This window comes from Culex pipiens, chromosome 2 (genome assembly GCF_016801865.2).
Source record: "Culex pipiens pallens isolate TS chromosome 2, TS_CPP_V2, whole genome shotgun sequence".
NCBI classification, from domain to species: domain Eukaryota; kingdom Metazoa; phylum Arthropoda; class Insecta; order Diptera; family Culicidae; genus Culex; species Culex pipiens.
In genome coordinates, this window is record NC_068938.1 from 47,705,248 (window position 1) to 47,728,875 (window position 23,628).

Here is a 23,628-nt window from a genome sequence, read left to right on the forward strand (position 1 = left end):
TGTGTCATCAGGGGGTGTCACCTAAAAATTTATATTTGCAACTTGCAAGTGCACTAAAATGTTACAAGTTCAAACGAAAAATCCTGGAATTTGCCACACGCAAAACGGACATTAGGTATAAATTCCTAATTTTTAGTATTTTTTGAACTTATGTTCTAGCTTGTCAAATTATACCTAAAAATTAGTATTTTTTTCTTCCTAAAATTTAGGATTTTTTTAGAACACTGAAGTACTTCTTAAAAAATCCTAAATTTTAGTATTTTTTTTAGTTCTAAAATTGCGATTCACGTTTTGACAAGTCAAAACAAAATAATTTCGTGGCTGTGAGTTGGTGTTCCGCAGTGCTGCTGAAAACTTCGGAACTTTGGCAAGGTAAGTTTTGTGCAGGAAAAAAAGTGGTTCTCCGGTTCTGCAAGGAGAACGGAACCCGGAGCATTCTCATTAGAGGAAGTGTGGCTCGCGTGCTTGTGGAAGAGGAGGAGCAGGACGGAACCTTCAACTCCCGGCGAGATTAAAAAAGCCGCCTCTTCCCTCTCGTGCTCTGGAGGACGGATGTTTGCGGAAGAGCTGGAAAGGGGAAGTATAAACGGTCCCCAACCGTGGGGATTGTGCGACCGTGGCGATTGTGCGAATAAAAAATTGTATCGAGTTTGAGTTTGACGAACCAATTTTTATCTTTTTGTGATTAGGTTGGACGTTGCGGGTGTGTGTATGTATGCGTTTGTGAAAGTGTTCGTGTGTGTGTGTGTTGTGTGTGTATATGTGTGTGTGTGTGAGAGGGGTGGGGGTAAAGGAAGAGAAAGAAAGAGAAAGTGGGAGAGAGAAGAGGAGAGGGAGAGAAAAAGTGGGAGAGAAGAGGGAGTGAAAGAGAGCGAAAATGGGAAAGGGAGAGAGAAAGTGGGAAAGGGAGAGAAAGGTGGAGTTTGTGAAAGAATGTTGGAGGGGAAGAGGGACAGAAAATGTGGGAGAGAGATAGGGTGAGGGTAGAGGAAGAGAGAGATAGAAAGTAAGAGAGAGAGAAAGTGGGAGTGAGAGGGGCAAAGATGAAGAAAGAGAGATATAAGAGATATAGTTGGAGAGAGAGTAGGAGATGGAGAGATAGTAGGAGAGGGAGAGAGAGTAGGAGAGGCAAAGAGAAAGTGGGAAAGAGAGAGGTGAGAAAATATGGGAGAGAAAGAAAGGGAGAGAGGGTAGGAGAGAAAGAGAAAAAGTTGAATTGAGAGGAAGAGATAGCAGGGAACAGGAAGAGCGAGAAAATAGAAAGAGAGGGGAGAGAGAGAAAATTTTAAAAATCTCTAATTCCAAACATTATAAAACTCCAAAAAATCTTATATTCTACAATTCCAAATATTTAAAGATTAAAATGTTGAAGTTGTAAAAATATTAAAATATTAAAATAATAAAAGATATTTAAAATAAATAAAAATTGAAATATTAAAGAACAAACATATTATATAATATTATACAAAATTAGAATGTTAAAATATTCAAATCATTAAATATTCATTTAAGGTAAGTACATTTATGCAAAAGTTGTGTTTTATGTAAAAAAATATTAATATCATTTAAAATTTTGTTTTTCTTCTGCCTGCATAGCTCTTGGAAAATACCTAATATAAAAATTAAAATATTGAAATATCAAAATATTAAAATATCAAAATATTAAAATATTAAAATATTAAAATATTAAAATATTAAAATATTAAAATATTAAAATATTAAAATATTAAAATATTAAAATATTAAAATATTAAAATATTAAAATATAAAAATATTAAAATATTAAAATATAAAAATATTAAAATATTAAAATATTAAAATATTAAAATATTAAAATATTAAAATATTAAAATATTAAAATATTAAAATATTAAAATATTAAAATTTTAAAATATTAAAATATTAAAATATTAAAATATTAAAATATTAAAATATTAAAATTTTAAAATAATAAAATATTAAAATATTAAAATATTAAAATATTAAAATATTAAAATATTAAAATATTTAAATATATTAAATATTTAAATATTTAAATATTTAAGTATTAAACTATTAAAATATTAAAATACTAAAATATTTAACGATTAAAAAATTAAAACATAAAAAAATATATATATATAAAAAAGATAATTTAAATTTTAATATTTATTTTTAGGTGAGAACATTTATGAAATAGTTGTGTTTGATATAAATAAAAATATTAATATTATATAAACCGAGATATAAACCATTGTTTTCTTCTGCCTGCATATCTCTTGGATAATACCTAATTTGATCTTTGATTATTCTTAAGTATAAGTAATTTTCGATCCCTCACTTTTCTAGAAAATACCTCAAATTTAGGTATTTATGCCTAGAAATAAGGAATAATCATGGTCCGCCATCTTTGATTATACCTGATTATCAGTAATTTTGGATCCCTCACTTTTCCAGAAAATACCTCAAATTTAGGTATTTATACCTAGAAATAAGGAATAATCATGGTCCGCCATCTTGGATTATACCTGAATATCAGTAATTTTGGATCCCTCACTTTTCCAGAAAATACCTTAAATTTAGGTATTTATACCTAGAAATAAGGAATAATCATGGTCCGCCATCTTGGATTATACCTGAATGTCAGTAATTTTGGATCCCTCAGTTTTCCAGAAAATACCTCAAATTTAGGTATTTATTCCTAAAAATTAGGAATAATAATGGTCCGCCATCTTGGATTATACCTGAATGTCAGTAATTTTGGATCCCTCAGTTTTCCAGAAAATTCCTCAAATTTAGGTATATATACCTAGAAATAAGGAATAACCATGGTCCGCCATCTTGGATTATACCTGAATGTCAGTAATTTTGGATCCCTCAGTTTTCCAGAAAATACCTCAAATTTAGGTATATATACCTAGAAATAAGGAATAATCATAGTCCGCCATCTTGGATTATACCTAAATATTAGTAATTTTGGATCCCTCACTTTTTCTGAAAATACCTCAAATTTAGGTATTTATTCCTAAAAATTAGGAATAATAATGGTCCGCCATCTTGGATTATACCTGAATATCAGTAATTTTGGATCCCTCACTTTTCCAGAAAATACCTCAAATTTAGGTATTTATACCTAGAAATAAGGAATAATCATGGTCCGCCATCTTGGATTATACCTAAATATTAGTAATTTTGGATCCCTCACTTTTTCTGAAAATACCTCAAATTTAGGTATTTATTCCTAAAAATTAGGAATAATAATGGTCCGCCATCTTGGATTATACCTGAATGTCAGTAATTTTGGATCCCTCAGTTTTCCAGAAAATACCTCAAATTTAGGTATATATACCTAGAAATAAGGAATAACCATGGTCCGCCATCTTGGATTATACCTAAATATTAGTAATTTTGGTTCCCTCACTTTTCCAGAAAATACCTAAAATTAAGGTATTTTGGTTCTACAATTATACCTAAAATATAGGAATTCTCGTACTAAAACGCTATTAGTAATTTTATTACTAATAGCCGATTAGTAATAAAATACCTTATTGCAGTCAGGTTCGATTATACCTAAAAATTAGGAATTTATACCTAATGTCCGTTTTGCGTGCAGAACCACGGAGCAGAGTTCGACCAGAGGTATGTGTAGGTGTTTGTTGGTGGCATTTCGATCTAAAAAAATCGTTTCTCTTTAGTTTCAGAAATGCAAATCCCTGCAGGATCCGGGAAACACCGTCCGCGGTCGCCTTCAGGAATACGGTATCCGGAAGGCCCTGGTGCAATCCGCACTGAAGAGATGTAACCCAGTGACAATACGCTGGAGCTAGAGTGAAGACTTCGTCGGCATCTGGAGTTTTAGAATCGATCAGCAATATTTCCGGAAAAAAACACCAGGTTGTTCCGGATCGTGAAAGGAATTTGCCATTAGGAGAATGAATTTTACTTGGACAAAGTAATTGCTTTGTGGTTATTTTGTGAAAAATTTGATTTTGAGCAATTATGTGAAGAAAGTTTTAATGTACAATTGATTGTTTATTTGTGACGAGAGCCTGTTAAATTACAACTTTTTATCAGGTTAAGGTTAATGCATAATAAAGATTTTCAACAACATTTGCTTTATTTTAATTAAATTGTAGAATAATGAGACACAAAATAACACGATCTTTTTGGTGAGTTAAAATATCCAAATAACTAAGGGGCTCATGATGGATCCGGTTATCATTTTCATCGAAATATTTAAGATCTGAGCCTCCAAAAATTGTATAAATAACACCTAAGTGCTCATAACTTTTGATATGGTTATCAGATCTTTGAGATTTTAGGTTCAGTTGAAAGGTCTTTCAATAATCTAACTAACGATGGGTACCCGGACATCATTTTAAATGAAATATGTGAAATCCGGCTTCCAAAAAGTGCATAAATAACACAAAAGTGCTCATAACTTTTGATATGGTTATCAGATCTTCAATGTTTTGGGCTCATTAGAAAGGTCTTTTAATTATCCAACTAACAACGAGTCGCATGCTAGATCCGGACAACCTTTTCATCAAAATATTTGAGATCCGGCCTCAAAAAAGTGTATAAAAAACACTTAAGTGCTCATAACTTTTGATAGGGTTATCAGATCTTCAATGTTTTGGGCTCATTAGAAAGGTCTTTCAATTATCCAACTAACGACGAGTCGCATGCTAGATCCGGACAACCTTTTCATCAAAATATTTGAGATCCGGCCTCTGAAATGTGTACAAATGACACTTAAGTGCTCATAACTTTTGATAGGGCTATCAGATCTTCAATTTTTTGGGCTCATTAGAAAGGCCTTTGAAATACCTTTCTAAAAATGTATGATCAGACGGGTTTTCTTACAAAAACCACCCTTTTTACAATCTTTCAAACTTTAGCCAGAATCGTTTTTTTAGCATAACTTTTGAAATACTTAACAAAACTTCAAAATAGTTAATATAGGTCTTGTGGGACCCTAAGACGGATCGAATGAGACCAGAACGGCCCAAATCGGTTCAGCCAGTCCGGAGATAATCGAGTGCATTTTTTTCGGTGCACGGACTTACAGACATACACACGCACAGACATTTGCTCAGAATTTGATTCTGAGTCGATAGGTATACGTGAAGGTAGGTCTACGAGGTCGAATTAAGAAGTTCATTTTTCGAGTGATTTTATAGCCTTTCCTCAGTAAGGTGAGGAAGGCAAAACGCATTTTTTCCGAGAAAAAAAAACATATTTTCACATTCACTGCACACTGCAAGAAGAGAAATAACCCGTCATGAAATGCAATGTCAGAACAAACAAGTTTATGCATAAATTTCCCGACTGACCTTCCATACTTTTTTTCAGTCATTCTTTTTTTTTTTTGTCGGTTAAGCTTACAAGCTTGCACCCGACACTGACATGGTTTTCCATTAGCGTGGTGGAAGGAAATAAAAATGCAAACGCTCTCGATTTTGTTCTCTGTGCAAAAAAAGTCGTCGGAGGCAACAGAGTAAAAAATTGGAACAATTTTCGACGCTGTGTCATGGTTTGGTTTGACTGTTATTTCTTGTTGTCCTTTTTTGTGGTTTCACTTTCTCCCTCCACGGGAAGTGCAGATCTAGACAGGGGGAACAATGGTTGGGTGACATTTGCAGGAAGCATAATGTTGACACAACTCTCGGTTTGTAACTGATGCTTGGAAAAGATAAATATGTATTTTAAATTACAATTAAAACAAATCTGATTATTTGTAAAACAAAACGCATCTCCAACAAACTTAATTTCAAAGCATGTTTAGAGTAAATAACTTTATGATATTTTTGAACATTTAAACAATACGCCTAGCTTAATCTACCCCACCAAAAGCACAATCCGTTCCGTTACACCAATCAACGTCCACTCATTTTTACAAGAAGCCTTTATCCCGCAAATTTTCCACTTCTGCTGCCGAGACATAAAATGCAATTACCACTTCCAAGTTGTTTACTCGGCGGCAGCAGCCTCTAAGGAAGCCATCAAATTTTGCCTCCTCCACCAGGGCCAGGAGGGTATCAAAAACGATTCCCAAAATTGGACTTTCAAAATGGACCTCCTCCTTCAGCTTTTCTACGCCATTTCAAAAGCTTGAGTAGGCACCCCCATAAAACCACCCAACAAATGCCTCGCGAATAAAACTGTCCGCTGGCCCATTTCGAGAGTGTTTTGCCTGTTTTTGTGACTTTTGACTTGTTTTTGTTTGTACCCTGGCAGAGCATAAAGTTACAACTTTAATGAAAAGTTTTTGGGGGTCAAGCTGGGGGTTGCAATCGCGGCTCATAAAAATATTGTTCAACAGCAGAGCAACTCTCTGCTAGAACACATTCTTTTTTTAAAAACAGAAGATAAACGCTAAAAAACCTTTGACTTGCTTGACAATTCTCGATACAATTTTGGCATGAGAGTATTCAAAAATTTGTATCTTGGAAGGGAGTTTTCAATTGATTTGATGATTTGGAAATTTGAATAATTATAAATTATGATTGAAAATCAAAAAATCAAATTATTCGCTCTACAGCATTGCCTTGGCGTTCTCGATTGCGAGATTCCTACTCGAAACTAGGTGTTCGAAGGCTTGATTGTTGAGGCAATTCCAAACCTCTTTTTCCAGTTAGCTTCCATCCTCCCCGGGATTCGAACTGACGACCTTTGGATTGTTAGTCCAACTGCCTACTAGCGACTCCACCGAGACAGGACCCAGGGAGACGACTCCTGCACCTGGACTGAGCTAACGATCTAACCTTTTTTTTAGGTTATTCCGGAGCCAACATTTACTTCCCTGTTCGACGGAAGGCGTGATCAGACAAATCTCGTCTCGAAAAATGCCACCGGGACCGTCTGGGATCGAACCCAGGCCGACTGGGTGAGAGGCAATCACGCTTACCCCTACACACGGTTCCCGGAAAATTATGATGGATAAAGCTCAAATTGATCGTGAGTAAAATAAAATGGTGTCGGCAGGGTTGCCAGGTTGCCAGATAAATCTGGGAATGCCAGATTTTTCAAGTGTCCGCCAGAATAAAGACAAACCATTTTCTGTTCCTAATTTTGACTGATTTTTTTATTTTCGGTCAATTTTGCACAACTTTTTGATTAAAGAGAAATTCCAGCCAAATCACGACTTTTTCTGGTACTTTTGTACCAGATATACATACACCATTGTATACACCGACATAAAAAAAATAGTACCAAATTCCTTTATTCTAGGAATTTTGCCTCTTTTCCTTATTTAGTAATCGGGTTTTTTGGATTACTTAATAAGGAAAGGAGCCAAAATTCCTAGAATAAAGGAATTTGGTACTTTTATTTTTTTTTTCAGTGTAAGCAATTTTTGTGTATATGGAGCCAGTTGCACTCGAAAATAACATTTGAGAAGGGCGTACGTTATTCAAATATTGTTGTATTTCGTTATTAAAAAATTACTGTATCTCGAAGCCGTTGCATCGTATCAAATAGTGATCAAAGGCAAACTTGTAGGAAATTGGACAGGATTTCTGAAAAAATACACTGAAATAAAAATACACGCCACTTCTATGAATTATTTTTATTTTTAAGTTTAAAAGTTAAATGTTACGGTGATGTCACGATTTTTTTTTTCGCTCGAAATTTTTGAGGAGATAGCCTAAGATGCTACAAAAAGACCCACGAAAAATGCAGGATGCAGGATTTTCAAATTCCAATAGTGAGAATCGATTCTCCAAACAATTTTACATAAAAGTCTCGATATTGACCATCGTCCTTAGTCCAATCCTTGTGAAGTAACAGCGGTTTTAAAAGTAAAAATGTTGAAAAAATAGTTTTTTTGGGGGGTTTTTGGAATTTCTATATGACAGACATGATTTATCAGTCTTGAAAATATTTTCACCGGAAAGCTCGTCCAATTCCCAAAAGTTTGCCTTTGACAGCTTTTCAATTTGACTCGTTTTAATGTTTACGTAAGCTTTTATACTATTAAAGTTTCTACCATCAAACTAATTACACTGAATTTTTTTTTCTATTTTCAGTTATGAGCAATATAATTAAGCTTATATCTGTATGTCCATTAGGGTGCCCAGAATATGGGACTTTTTAAAAAAAAAACCTCGCTCCACTAGCTGATTATTGTTCCTTGAGCTTTTTTAGGACTCTAGGCCAAATATGAGCAAAATCGGTCAAAATTTACCCAATTTACTCGAGACTGAAGTTTGTATGGGAAAATCGGACAAATGTATGAAATACCGTAAAATGGGGTGACTTTGATAGCCGGGGTGACTTTGATAGGTTCGAGATTTTTCCGCAAAATGAAGAGTACAATTAAATTACGTACGGAATTGTTTAGAATCATACTGACTCCGGTAGAGAAGTGTTCAAAGTACCTCAAGAAGAACCTTTCATTAAATTTTGAAAAGTTTTAAAAGTTAGTTAACTATAGTTAAGAAAATGTTGATGAAAGTAATTATTTTAAACTTCTCAAAGTGTCATGTTTTTGAAACACAATTTAAAAAAAATCTCCATTTTTATAGGCAATTTCAGTTGAACAAATTTCATGTAAATGTGAAAACTTGTGATTCGTGCTTCGAATTCAGTATAAAATGCAATATAAATCGATAATTTTATACACAAAACGAGTTTAAAAAAAATCAGGCAAAATTACGACTTTTTAACAATTTTACCTAAAATTTAAATGTATTTTGTTAAAAAGCTTATAAACTTAGTTAACTAAATATAAACATTGATTTTTTTTCTTTAAAACTATATCAGCTACTTTAGTGATGGTACATTTAACGTACAAATAAAGTTTGAACATCTTAAATATGATTTTAACAAGAAAAACTATGACTATCAAAGTCACCCCGGAATTTAAACTAAGAATTTTTAACGTAACTTTTTTTCTAAACATTATTAAAAAAACATTTTTTCCAAAATAGTGCATGGACTTTGTGTGGCCTACCCCAGTACATGTTTTAAAAATAATAATCTTGAGAAAAACCTTACCTGTTGGAAAATATTCCAAAAACAAATTGAAATCCTATCAAAGTCACCCCGGTTTACGGTACCCAATGTTCTTAGGGGTCGTGCATAAACCACGTGGTCTCCTTAGGGGGGGAGGGGGTCCGAAATCCGACCTAAAAAAACCATGAAAAGCCATGGGGGGGAGGGGGGGGTGTCGACGGCTGACCACGTGGCCTTTCAAAAAAAATCTTTTCTTTAAAAAAAAACAAAAAAAATACGCACTTTGAGTTTACTTATAAGCATACATTTTTTGTTACACTTTAAAACCATGCAATTATTGTGTTTAGAATTATTACTTATATTTCAATGTCACAATATTTTCCAATTCAATATTTAATTATATATTTCGGCAGATTCATATCAATACTTTGAGCCTGTTATTGAATGAACACTTTTTAATACTCATGTAAGTACGTCTTACAAAAGTTTAAAAGTTGTTAAACAATAAAGTGACAGTATCCAAAGTTAATATACCCAGAAAAATGCGTACCAAAATGCAAATAAAATTTCATTTTTTTGTTGATGGTAGCTTGTAGCTAAAAATGTGCTTGCAAATTGCATTGAAAGTAGATGTAGTCTTCACAGCTAAAAAAGTAGTAATCCAGCTGCGTGTAAAAGGCCTGGGTGTAAAATAAATATTGCATTATTTTATGCAAATTTATGTGATTTTACACTCTGAAATATGTAGCCCATCAGTATGAGAAACCTACTTGACCGAAATGTCAAGCTCATATATGCGTTTATCCTTTCAGATTTTCATCGATCTGATGGCCGAGTGGGCTAAGGCGCCAGTCCTTACTGTTGGTGCTGGGTTTAAATCCCGTCGGTTGCAACTTTTTTTTGTGTGTTGCAAAAATTGTACATGCAGTGTGTAATATTAAGTGTTTATTTTGACGAAGGTGATGTGCATGCTTTTGCATGCGATTTTACCATCGGATTTTTTGCTGTGTTCGATAGTTCTATTTTCGAACAGCTTAAAAAATAAATATTGCTGACAATTTTATAAGATTTTCGTAACAAGGCAAAAGACTAAATATGTATTACAAATGAAATGTCTAAAAATGATTCTCTGCGAAAAAAAAAATATTTTCAAAATCTTAGATCTTAGCTAATTACCGTAGCTGGTCCTATAAGTGATCGAAGAATCTTTATCGAAAGATTTCCTTTTGTCACTTAAAACAAACTCAAGATATCTTGTATCTCCTCTCTCTTGCAATATTTTTTTAAGTACAAAGAAACTAAAACCCCAATTTCAGGATTATCTCGCAAAATTTCAGTTTCACTACCTCATTTGCAAGTGAAACGTCTATCATTAAAAAATAACCAGGAACGAAAAAACGAACGATACATACTTTAAGATTCACCAAAAAAATTGATGAATAATTTGGTCTAAAATGTATTCCTTATTTCATGGATTACACAGTTCGGATTGTTAAATTACATAACATTTCATAAAATACACGTTGACTATCCATCGGCAAAGTTGTAGGTATTTTTTTTTTGAGTTTTTTTTATGTTAATAGGGACTATCTCTTGAGCCAAAGAGAAATATGGGCATACATTTTAGATTTTTAGAGAAAAAAACGAGCTTCAAGCAAACATTGTTTTTGTTTCTTGATTAATTTAAAGATAAAAAAATAGGGGCCAAAGGTGCCCTTTCCTGAAAATATTAGTTTTTCTTTAAGCTGAGAAAATATACTATACCCTCAACTTCATATTTGAGATAAAACCACTCAAATATATAGACACATTAAATTAATTTAAGTTTTAAAGAGTCACTTAATTTTCAAATGCCGATATCAATTTGTGAAATAAATTTGAATACAATGCCGTTAAAGATCAACATAAATAAAACTCCTTAAAAAAGATGGAACGGTATTTTCAACTCGCTGGTTCTCGGGCATAACTCAACCAACCGGGACATTTTTTTTGAGTGAATTATAAGGACATCTAGATGATCCTTAAACTTTGCAGAACTCGATTTGATAACATCTGTAATTTATGCGATCAAAAACGTCGTTCCAACTTTTGTTTGCTCTAGTAAAAAAAATCGCCCGAAAATCCGCGGAGACAAGCCCGAAAACCTGCGAGTTGAAGTTACCGTCCCAACGTTTTAGGGAGGCTTGGGCATCCGTGTATATTGGACATGCGTTGGGCGTCCCAGTGTTAATAACTTCAAAGATATTGAAAAGATTGAAAAAATAACTTATATTTAATATTTTTTTATTTTTTTTGAGGTAATATCTCAGCAACCAAAAGTTGGATCAAAAATCTTAAATCGTAGATAATTGCCTATTAAAACAACTGAAAAAAAAATGTAAAATCCATTCCAAATATTAGCTCAATCTTTTTTTTAAATTCATCAAAACACGTAGTCGATAGCAAATTCAATTTAAAGTAAGAGTAAGACTTAAACAATTTGGATGTCCATGACTAAAAGAATGATTTTTAGCGCGTTGTCTACAACTTTGCCAAAGACACGAAATCGATTTTTTCGATTATTTTCACATAACTTTTGTTTGTACAGCCGAGCAATTCTATACAAAACCGGTCTTTATTCTTTGATTTTATTGTTTGCCATCTTTTCAGAAATTTACAGAACGGGCAAAAAATTTTTGTTTGAGTTATGAATTTTTGAATCATTACTGATTAAAAAAAAACGAACTTAATTTCAACTTAATTTTTCGATTTAAAATCGAATTTGCAATTTTAAAGTACATAAGTGAAATTTTCATAAAGTGCGCCGTTTATAAGTTATAGCTGTTTTTAGGTAACTTTTTAAAAAATAGTTGCAGTTATTTATTTAAAGAAATTAGTGCCCATGTTTGCCCAATTTTGAAAAAAAATATTTTTGAAATGCTGAGAAAATTCTTTATATTTTGCTTTTTTTGAACTTTGTTGCTGAGATATTGCCATGCAAAGATTTAAAAACAGAAAAATGGATGTTTACTAAGTCTTACCCAAACAACCCATAATTTTCTTAAGTCGATATCTCAGCAACTAATGGTGCGATTTTCAATGTTTATGAAAAAAACTTTCGTAAAATTTTCCGATCTTTTCGAAATCAATATTTTCAAAAAAATTAAATTAAGACTAACATTTCAAAAGGTCGTAATATTGAATGTTTGCCCCTGTCTCTGATTCTTGTATGGAGATAAAAATTACACAGCTCGACTTTTTTTGGACACACTGAATCATTGGAATCAATCATGCTTAATTTAAAAGAAAAGTTGCTTTAGCTTTTAAGTGAATTTCTGTTTTTTTTTTTATATATTATTAAATTGGTTTTAATGGTGTTACAGCACCTACACAAATTAAAATGTTTTCTTTTTGACCCAATATCACCCCCTCTAAAGGGTGATTTTGAGTTAATTTTAAAACGATTGGCATTTATGAACGGTGTGATTATACTAGCCATATTCTGGGAAAATGTTGGTACAGTAGATGTTCGGTAACTGGGCGTTGTTTAACTGGGCTGCTTTTTAACTGGGCGCTCGATAACTGGGCCGTAGCCCAGTTAAAAAGCAGACAAACGTCAAAAAACCAAAACAAACCAAAATGACCGAGGGGTTGATGGATGCAAAAATCATATTCAATAAATAAAAAAACTTTTTTCAAACTATTGTTTAATTTCAAGTTACAATTCAAGAAATATGAAAAGTAAGCATTGTAAATAAATTTGAGTAACTTTTTTTTTAAATTTCATCTGGAAAATATTAGGCATCGGTGGTCCCCTCGTTATTTTTTGTTCAGCCCAGTTAACGAGCAACATTCGGTGACTGGGCTACGTTCTCAGCCCAGTTACCGAACAACTACTGTAAATCATTCAGGAATATTCCCCAACATTATTTATTTCGATATAATTTGAAATGTTTTTATTGTGTTGAAATAACAACAGTAATATCGTTTTTTTTAACAAAAGTCACCACAACTCACGGTATACCATTTGTGGATAAACATTTTTGAAATCTATACTTATTTTGCTTTTATTAAAAAGATTTTTCACCTGGAGGAAAAAGCCACGTGGTCATATAGGGGGGGGGGGGGGGGTTGGCGTGAAACCACGAAAAACCATGAGGGGGGAGGGGGGGTCAAAAATTCTGGAAAAAAAGGCCACGTGGTTTATGCACGACCCCCTTACGACTTTGTCTGCAGGGAGCGCTTCTTTCATCCAAATATTCTAAAAAGTGAGATTCTTATTAGAAATTTAATGTTCTACAATTTTGTAGAACATGCCAAAGCTGTAAAATCGATCCTGAAAAGTTATAGCGATTTTAAAAAAGTCGTTTTTGTATGAAAAACATTTTTTTCACCAATTTTAGGCTCGAGCATCAATGGGTTAATCTTAACCAATTTCGCTCAAAATTTACACAGATGCTTAAAATAACCCAAACAATCGTTTTCCACTTGTGGAGCAGGGGGTCATTTTTTTTGGGCACCCTAATGTCCATACATCCAATTGAAATGCTGTCAAAGGCAAACTTATGGGAAATTGGAAGAGTTTTCCGGTGAATATACTTTCAAGACTGAACAATCAAGTCTGTCATATAGAAATTGCCAAAAACCTCCTTCCCCTCTCATATTTATAGATGCATTCTAGTTTTTTATCGGTACTTGACCAGATTTTTAAAATTTTGACCTGGAAATAGTACCCGTGGTCGCCATACATTAAATCAATCATGTTAGAACTTTGGTATAAAAAATCACGAATTTATTTTTAATAAAATTATACCAACCTTATGTTTAATGTCTGAAAACTCATTTCATTAAAACAAATCGTAAAATTGATAACATTTATTTTGGTTTTCTAATTATTTTAAAATGGAGTCCAATATATGAGTGAAGTTTTTGAAGTTATTTGTTATGGGGCTCCCCGCAACTTGAACAACCAAATTGGAAGCTCCAAACCATGGTAGTAAATTATCACACTTTACGGACCCACTCAAAAACCCAGACAGGGGTCACTTAAACTTCAGAGAAGACTTCACTACGTTCGACACCATTAAGTTTATAATTTTACTCGTCGCGCGTCAACCAAAGAACAGCATAGAAAGTGGTTGCCAAAGTGGCTCTCCCATCAAAATGCGAAAGTTATCTCGTTGTTCAACGTTCCAGGACACTCCGCTTACTTACGTTGATGTGGGATTAGCTCATAGTGATGCTGCTGCTGCCACCAGGATAATCCGATGGATCCCATTATGGCCATCCGGGGAGCACTAGAGCTTGCTCTGGAAGAGCGATAGCCACATAGACTGCTCTCTCGGTTCCAGGTCGGAGACCAAGCAATGCAATAGGGCTTGAAATTGGTCCCCGACTGTGGGCACACTGGCTGAGGTTGGAGATAAAAGTTTTATCGAAGGATGGTGGTCCCCCGTCCCAGAAATCTGTCCATCCACTTTGGTAATTGAAACAAACGATGGCAGTTTTCTATAGTTGAGAGTGATTGATGAGGAAAGGGGTTTTGGTTAATTAAGTGGCCCTAAATGATGCATAATGCTTGATAGGTTTGCAAGTTGACCTATCGCTCAATTTCAACAAATTAAAAACTGTGTTTTGTCTCCATTAAGATTGTTACCTCTGCCAACATCATTTCAAATCACATGAAGGTATAACATTTTACGAGTCCAATCAATATTCGCTCCAATTACGTCTCCAACGGTACCCTGGTGGTGCTTCAGGTATCGATTCCGCTCGGTGATGATGCCATTAGTAATTTACTGTCGACGCCGGCAATTTCCATCAATTTAGTACCTGCATCGTACTAGTTTCCACCGCATCTATTCTGGTATCAAACCACACTCTACTGCTGCTCGTTGACTGATGCTTGTTTAACTGCGTCATCGTCCTAATCATTGCGGTTGATGTCGTACGTACAACGAGGACGGTCTGTCTGTCCACATGGGCAGACCCAACCCAGCTCTAGTGGTCTACCAGAAGATTGATTGAATGCATTTGTATTGATACTGGGTGCTGGTGCAACCCATCAATGATGGAATAACCTTTTGATGTGACGCACGGAATAATTAATGAGCACTTGATAATGTTATATGAACGAAGAGGTGTACATGTGCAACTTTTTGGACGGTACGTTTAGCGATTTTGCATAGTTTCAAGGATTATCCATCAAGCAATTTCAATTCTTAATTATACCCGAATTTTTGTTGTACGATGTTCTCCTTTTTGCTTTTTTTCAACGAATATCAATTTCAAAATCGATTTTATATTCAAATACACAACATATATTTTGATGCGAGCATTTAGCATGGCCCAATAAATTTTAGAATTGTTGCTTAAAAATATATTTTGCACTTATTTGACAAAGAGAGAGAGAGTAGAGAACCCTGCTACCCGAGCAGGGGTAAATAACACGAGAACACCAAATTTTGGTGTTACTTGGGCACCAAAATGTGCCCTTGGTTGCCCAGTAATAGATGGTGAAATACCATGAAATCATACCAAAGTCTTGTATGTGGAAGGGCACAACAATACCAAACCATGTTATTCCAAAGGTAAAATAATACCACAAAATAAAACCATTTCAATACCAAGTTGAGGTCTTCTGGATTTTTGAACATTGCTTCAATACCAAACTTGGTATTGCCATGGTTTAATTTTTAGGTATTCCCGCGCCCTTAGAAAATCAGATTTTGGTATTCCTGTGGTCTTCCACATACATGATTTTGGTATGATTTGATGGTATTTTACCATCTATTACTGGGCAACCAAGAGCACATTTTGGTCGCTGGTATTTGCACAAGAAATACCAAAATTTGGTATTTTCATACCATTTTTAGTGCAGTTAGTGAAAAAACGGAAATGATCCATATGCAACAGCCAAATCTACTCACCTGATGATTCCATGTTGTTCTTAGTGATATTCTTCACCACATCGAATGCATTTGTCATTGATAAACGGCCTGTGCTTGAAGTTCTTGAAGATTCTAAAAAATAACAAGATTGAAAAATAAGTGTTATTAAAATCAAACTGGATTGAAATTCACCAAAATTCAATAATCTGTCGATTAACTCGTTTTTCAAAGTATTTGGTTATCCCAACTTAGAGAAATTTCAACGTTTTTTAAAAAAAATCTTAGTGGGTATATCAAAAAAATTTGAAAATCAGCTTTAACATTTTTGGGTTTCAAGTCATTTTAGCGCAAAATAATTATCTCATCAAAATTTATAAAAATTTTCCCATAGTTTCAGAGGAATTTGATAAAACACTTTAATACCAAAATAATACCAAAATGTGCCATCCTGACTTAGAAAATTTTCCACAATTTCAAGTCATTTCTTTAGGGGGTTTATCAAAAATGTTTAAAATCAAGTTTGAAATTTCCGGTTTTCAATGAAAGCATTCGCTTTGAGACATCATTTTAGCGCAAAATTAATTATTTTGTCAAAATTGGTCAAAATTTTCCCATAGTTTCAGAGGAATTTGATAAAACACTTTAATACCAAAATAATACCAAAATGTGGCATCCTGACTTAGAAAATTTTCTACAATTTTAAGTCATTTCTTTAGGGGGTATATCAAAAATGTTTGAAATCAAGTTTGAAATTTCCGGTTTTCAATGAAAGCATTCGCTTTGAGACATCATTTTAGCGCAAAATTAATAATTTTGTCAAAATTGGTCAAAATTTTCTCATGATTTCAGAGGAATTTGATAAAACACTGTAATACCAAAAGAATACAAAAATGTGGTGTTCGACCATTGACTAATTCTGCAATTTTGCAATATCAAAACAATACCTTAAATTTCGCTCTTGCATAATCCTTAAGACAAATTTTAAAGGGTCCAGGAATACCAAAATTTGGTATTGATACCAGAGAAAGGTTTTTTACGCATTTCCCTTGTTATTTACCCATGCTCGGGTATAGTTTTCGCCCACCTACTAGAATTTTCAACTGCTGAACAGTTCGGTAATCTGAAAACCACCGAATTTGGTAAAATTTTACCGAAATTCGGTAAGGAAGTTCATTATTGTCTATTTTCCTACCGATTTTAAGAAAACTTTTGTTCATTTTGACAGATGGTTTTCTGATCTGAACTTTACCGATTTTTCAACTGCCGAATTCGGTAAAAAAAAATCTAAGTGTGTAGAGTGTTTTAAAATGCGTTTGACACCTGCCCAGTTGTTTTGCAATCATTAGTTTTCAAAATATCAAAGTATTGAAGAGATTTGTTTTTTCGCCGAAAAAAAAACTTTTTGCGGTGCTGTTCATTGGAATTCCACAAAAATTTATTTTTTTTTTTTTTGGTCGATCCCAGGCATACAATTTTAAACGCAGGAAAATGCATTTAAAATTGTTTTCAGTTGGATAGACTTCTGTTTCCTTTAAAATTTTGAAGTTTTTTGAAAAAAAAAATTGCCCCCTGATTTTTCATGCCGATCATGGGAAAGGAATTTTTCAACAATTTTTCAGCAATTGCAGGAAAGTCAGATATATTATATTAGGACGCTTTTTTATGAACACTTTTTTTGTGCAATGCCGTTGTGAACTATTTGCTTCTCCTAAGTCTTCCCTTATTTTGAATGGAGAAAGTAACTTTTTTGGTTGTGGAATTGAAGTTTTGAGAAATCTCTCTAAAATAAAATAAAAATTACAACCAAAAATTGTCTTAACCATTAAAAATCATATGGGAAATGTACTTGGTTTGGGATGCTGGAGTTTTTAGGCTCATCACACCCTTACAATTCAGCCCTAAAATCGATGACAAAAAGTCAAATATGAAGATAGCTATTCGTTTATTGGTAGCTATAAAAAGGAAAAATAACTGTGAAAAGGCGCTGGCACTTTCCCTAATTGAAACCTCAAACTTGGAAACCCCCTTTTCCCCATCGCAAAAATCAAAATCAATTTCCTCACGCGTCGTTCGATCACCAATCATTTGCCCATCACCTCCCACGAAAACCCCCAATCTGATGACGAAATCACCTCGTTTACCCTTTTTCCTCGCGTCGATGGTGAAAATTTTTTTTCCCAGACTTTTTCCCTTTCGAGACCACTTGGGTGTGTGTGTGTGAGGTCGAATAACGCATTTACCTGCTGCTGCCATACATTATTCATGCCAAGCTTTTAAGGTGATGACGGTTATGTGTCCATGTGTGTGTTTGAGTGTGCGAAAGCTTCTGCGTGTCTCGAGATAATTTACAACCTGAAGTGTGTCTGGGAGTGTGAGTTTGTGTAATTTGATGTGGTTTTTCTCCTTTTTTCTATGTTACAAATTTTTGTCACGCTTTACAGAAACATTTTATTTTGAAAAAAAAAATTCATGTTAATCGCTGTTACTTTTTCCTAGACTCTTCTAACATTTTCTTCAACTTTGCTGAAAATCTCTGCGTGTAATATCATGTCATACTCTTTATCTAACAGAGCTGCCTTTCATCTTGGTGTATCATTACCATCAGTATGTACACAAACAAACAAAGAATTCTACCACAGACAAACAGAAAATAACAAAAACCCCAAACAGTAACTATAATTTGCCTGGCAAACATCGCCTGGCCAGGGACCGAACCCGAACGAAACGTTCCTTCAAGAACTAGCACTAACCAAGGATTTTTCCGTCTCGTTTTTCTTCTTCTTTTTCCCCCTCCAACCCACCCCGGGGGGACCTTTCTTCCGTTTTCGTTTTCTTCTGCTTCTTCCTTGTTTTTGATCCTGTCAAGTTCCGCCTCTTTCAGTCATTGGCCACTGCGTGTTCCCGCTGGGCCGCAAGTACGGCGAACTGTGCCGCCGGGACTCGGACTGCGAATCGGGCCTCGTCTGCGACATCTCGACCCTGAGCGGGGCCAGCGTGTGCCGGCCGCCGATGGTGCTGGCCAAGCAGTACGCCGAGGATTGCATGACGTCCAGCGATTGCGACATCTCACGGTGAGTTCTATATAGTGTTGTGTTTTACTTTATAAAGACCCTGCGTTTCCTTCGAAATGCTTTGAAAACAATATGTTCGAAGGATACGCATGGTACCTGAAAAATCAAGGTTGAACCCAGTTAATTCATAGTAAAATATGGAGAATGTGAAAAACTATTCTGCCGTTTTATTCATAATTATCCCATGTCACTTATGGCGATTTCAACTTTTTGTCAGTTTTAAATGTGTTATGTAGTATTTAACTCACGATGTATTTTTCCGAGAATATTAAGATAAAAAATTCGGCAAGTCTGATATTTGGCACCATGAAAGAAGGGCTCTTTCCCGACATTTGGCGGGGCATACAAAAATATTTCGTTGGGGGGTCTAGAGCAACTTTTTTTTTAGATTTGTTTTCGATTTTTTAGGATACAGTGAAACCTCTTTTTACGCGATGCGTTACGTTTTCTTAATTTGTCGATTTCTCTGGAACGACGCAACATTTTTGCAATCTTTTAAAAGCAATTTGTAGGTTTTGTTCACTGCCGCTCAAATCAAGTCCGTCCCATATGTAATTTCGTCAATATTGAGTTAATGATGCCGTTTGGTTCGAAATCATGTGAACTATCAGGAAAACCAATAAACTTTAGTACTTTGTTCCAGAAAACCGTAGAAAATTCACTTTTTCGTGAAATTCTAACACGTAACCTTATGGGCGGGACAAATTTGACTTGCGTTTTTCTCGGCTTGCTGTTTTTACATATGGGACGGACTCGATTAGAGCGGCAGATTCAGATCTGCAAAACGATTTTTGAAGCATGCAAAAATATTGTATGGTTTAAGAGAAATCTACGAAACAAAAGGCGAAACGCCACCGCGTAAAAAGAGGTTTCTCTGTACAGTTAAACCTCGCATAGTGCGCAGGCGTTACGCTTTGTATTTCGTCGATTACTCGAAAACGACTTAATATTTTTGCAATCTTTTTGAAGCTAATTGTAGATTGGAACAAGACGAAGAAATTGCTTAAGCTAGATTGCAAAAATATTAAGTCGTTTTCGAGTAATCGACGAAATACAAAGCGTAACGCCTGCGCACTATGCGAGGTTTAACTGTATTTCATTAAATAAGTTATTGAAAACCGATGGATTCATGTAGATATCCATCAATTTTTGTAAAAAATATATATTGAGGGACTCTAACATTACCAATAGTTGACCTAGAATAAAGGTTTCCGATACAAATTTACCAGATTTCTAGCTTTCTTTGAAATTACCCCAAAATCAATGCTTGAAGAACCAAGCGACCGAATAAAAATCTTTTCTTTGCATAATTTGTCATGAAAATACAGCAACATGTTGCTCGGATAAAAAGTTGCTTATTACTCACTAGGCTCCCAAAATTATGTTTTCAATCCTCTGTCATATTACACTTTGATATTTTAAAACACTTTCAAATCAATTACAGTTAAACCTCGCATAGTGTGCAGGCGTTACGCTTTGTAATTCGTCGATTACTCTAAAACGAAATAATATTTTTGCAATCTATTTGAAGCTACTTGTAGATTGGAACAAGATGAACAAATTGCTTAGAAAAGATTGCAAAAATATTATTCTGTGTTTGAGAAATCGACGAAATACAAAGCGTAACGCGTGCGCACTATGCGAGGTTTAACCGTACATTGTAGATAAATAACAAATTTCTGAACAAGTTCCCTGAAGTATTGAAAAAAAACATCTGAATTTAATTACACCGCCTACTGAGTTTTTTTAATGATTGTTTTAAAATATGTTGCGTGAATTTTGTCAAAATTTGATGTTATTTTTATGTTTCAGCAAATTATTTTCATCAATACAATCATTTGAGTAGGTTGGTGGCCAAAATGACGGTGTGGAAATATTGAAAAAAATGCCTTTTGTAATTTACTATTCAAATTTGAGTAAAAATGTTAGAATGTTTAAAAATTGTAACCTAAAAGTGATTATAAGTAAGAAATTGGACACAAGTATTTTTTGATTGCAATGTTAATGTAGCTTTTATTAATATTTTTGACCATATTTTCGAATCGGAATGATGTCAGCTATCCATCGCAAAATTTATTACATGAAAATTTTCACAAAAATACGTATTTTTTCTGTATTTTGAAAATGCAATTTTTTCTCGAAAAAAACTCAACTTTATTGTTATTGCAATGTGGGTATCAAATAATCGGGATTTTTTCATACTTTTTTTTTTAACACTCAAAATTTTCGTAAAACTACGTATTTTTGAAAATCTACTCATAATTCCAGTGTTTTACAATATGGGTATCCAACGATCGAGATTTTTTTCATACATTTCGAAGGTACCGTCAACTGGGGCGAATTGGGACACATGGGGCGAATTGGGACAGCAGTTTTAACCTTGTTAGAGCAAAATATTTTGATTTTTCTTGTTGGTTTCGGATAGAACAGACTCAGACCAACAAAATGTGTACATCGATTTCCAAATTTGAAACCTTTAAGTGCTCTAAACACTGCTGTCCCTATTCAGACTGTAGTCCCGATTCGCCCCAGATGACGGTAATAAAAAAAAATTATACTACTCAAAATTTGAGTTTTTTGCAATATGAGCATCAAATGATCGGGATTTTTTCATCCTTTAAAAGAAACAACACAATTTTTTGAAAATCCTCAAAATTTTCACAAAACTACGTATTTAGAAAAACGAAAAATTTCAGTTTTATACAATATGGGTATCAAATGATCGGAATTTTTGATACATTTCAAAAGTTATAACAACATTTTTTTAAACTACTAGAATTTTTCACAAAACTTCGTATTTTCACAAAAGTTACTAAAAATTTCTGTTTTTTTTTACAATATGGGTATCAAACAATCGGTATTTTTCATACATTTCGAAAGTTACAAAACTTTTTTTTTAAATACCCAATTTTTCTGCAAAAAAAAACGAAGTTTGTGAAAATTTTGAGTGTTTAAAAAATGTGTTATTGCTTTTCAAATACATGAAAAAATCCCGATCATTTGATACCCATATAGTAAAAAAAAAAACTGAAATTTCGAGAATTTTTTTTGTAAAAACGTAGTTTTGTGAAAATTATGAGTATTTTCAAAAAAAAATACATTCGAAATGTACGAATAAGTCCCGATTATTTGATACCCATAATGTGATAGCCGGGACCGTGGTGTAGGGGTAAGCGTGGTTGCCTCTCACCCAGTCGGCCTGGGTTCGATCCCAGACGGTCCCGGTGGTATTTTTCGAGACGAGATTTGCCTGATCACGCCTTCCGTCGGACGGGAAGTAAATGTTGGCCCCGGACTAACCTAAAAAGGTTAGGTCGTTAGCTCAGTCCAGGTGTAGGAGTCGTCTCCCTGGGTCCTGCCTCGGTGGAGTCGCTGGTAGGCAGTTGGACTCACAATCCTAAGGTCTTCAGTTCGAATCCCGAGGTGGATGGAAGCTTAGGTGTAAAAAGTGGTTTGCAATTGCCTCAACAATCAAGCCTTCGGACGCCTTGTTTCGAGTAGGAATCTCGCAATCGAGAACGCCAAGGCAATGCTGTAGAGCGAATAATTTGATTTTTGATTTGAATGTGATAACAATAATTTTGAGTATTTTTAACATTACATTTTCAAAATACAGGAAAAATTTGTATTTGTGCAAATTTTCATCAATTATAACTGCAATGGATAGCTGACATCATTCCGATCCCAAAACACTATAATTTTTTGATGTTTGGAGTTTTTATATGATTTTATAGCCAATGTCTCCCATATACCCAAAATCCCATAAGCTCTGTGCTTCAGTTAAGCACTGGGCCATGCTAGGCAGCTGAACGAATCAAAACTGGGGCAGTGTAAAACCGGGACATGACTGTGTTTCAAATTGTTGATGTCGAGATAAACTAATTGAAATAAAAATAAATGTTTACCCCTTAATAAAATATTCAAAAAATGTTAATCATTCAAAATTAAAAGATTCATTTAACTTTTCGTTGTGAAACGATAGTAGAAATCCATCAGCTTAATTAAATTCTAAAGCATTTAAAACAACGTTATCATCCTTTCAACATTCGTAGCTGATGGAAACGTTGATCACTAATGGAAGCAACCCTCCACAGGGAGAAATTTATCTGTCGATTATCTTCTACATTCACGAGTAGTCCCCTGTGGTCAATCAACGGAAATTAGCGAGCAAAATAATTTCAAATGCCATAAAGTTTTTTTTTTTTTAGTAATTCCACAAAAATAATCATTTTTCCCCGCAGACTAAAAATTGGAAGCTTTTAGCTTTCAGCCAGGATTATCATGGGTTTAATGCAAATAACCATTACCATAAACGAGCTAAAGTTTTCAGAAATGGTATCCTTCTCTTCTTCCTAAAGCCTGTAGTCGATCTTCTGGCATCACCGGAAACCAACAACAGGCGTGTAGCTTCGCGCCAGGATAACAAGACCCTGGGGAATTGATTTGCTGTTTTGGCTTCCTCACCTAACTGAGGAAAGGCTATAAAATCACTCGAAAAATGAACTTCGCAATTAGACCTCCTAGACCAACCTTCATGTACACCTATCAACTCAGAATCAAATTCAGAGCAAATGTCTGTGTGTGTGGTGGGATGTTGATCAAAAAATTGTCACTCGATTATCTCGAAAATGGCTGAACCGACTTTGTCCGTTTTGGCCTCATTCGATCCGTTTTGGAATCTCATAAGTCGCTATTAAAAATTATGCAGTTTAGTTGAGTACTTTAAAAGTTATGCTAAAAAACGATTTTGA

The 23,628-nt window shown here is 34.2% G+C and overlaps 1 protein-coding gene across 3 annotated transcripts in view; it reads left to right on the plus strand.

Annotated features, from left to right (window-relative positions):
- The window catches only part of LOC120422500 (prohormone-3), a 147,348-nt gene that overhangs the window by 114,527 nt on the left and 9,193 nt on the right, over positions 1–23,628 (plus strand). For 2 of the 3 annotated variants that reach the window (XM_052708698.1, XM_039585954.2), the window contains exon 4: positions 18,673–18,877. In XM_052708698.1, the coding sequence (XP_052564658.1) occupies positions 18,673–18,877 (205 nt within the window). The remainder of the gene's footprint in view (positions 1–18,672; positions 18,878–23,628) is intronic. The other variant, XM_039585955.2, reaches the window with a different exon arrangement.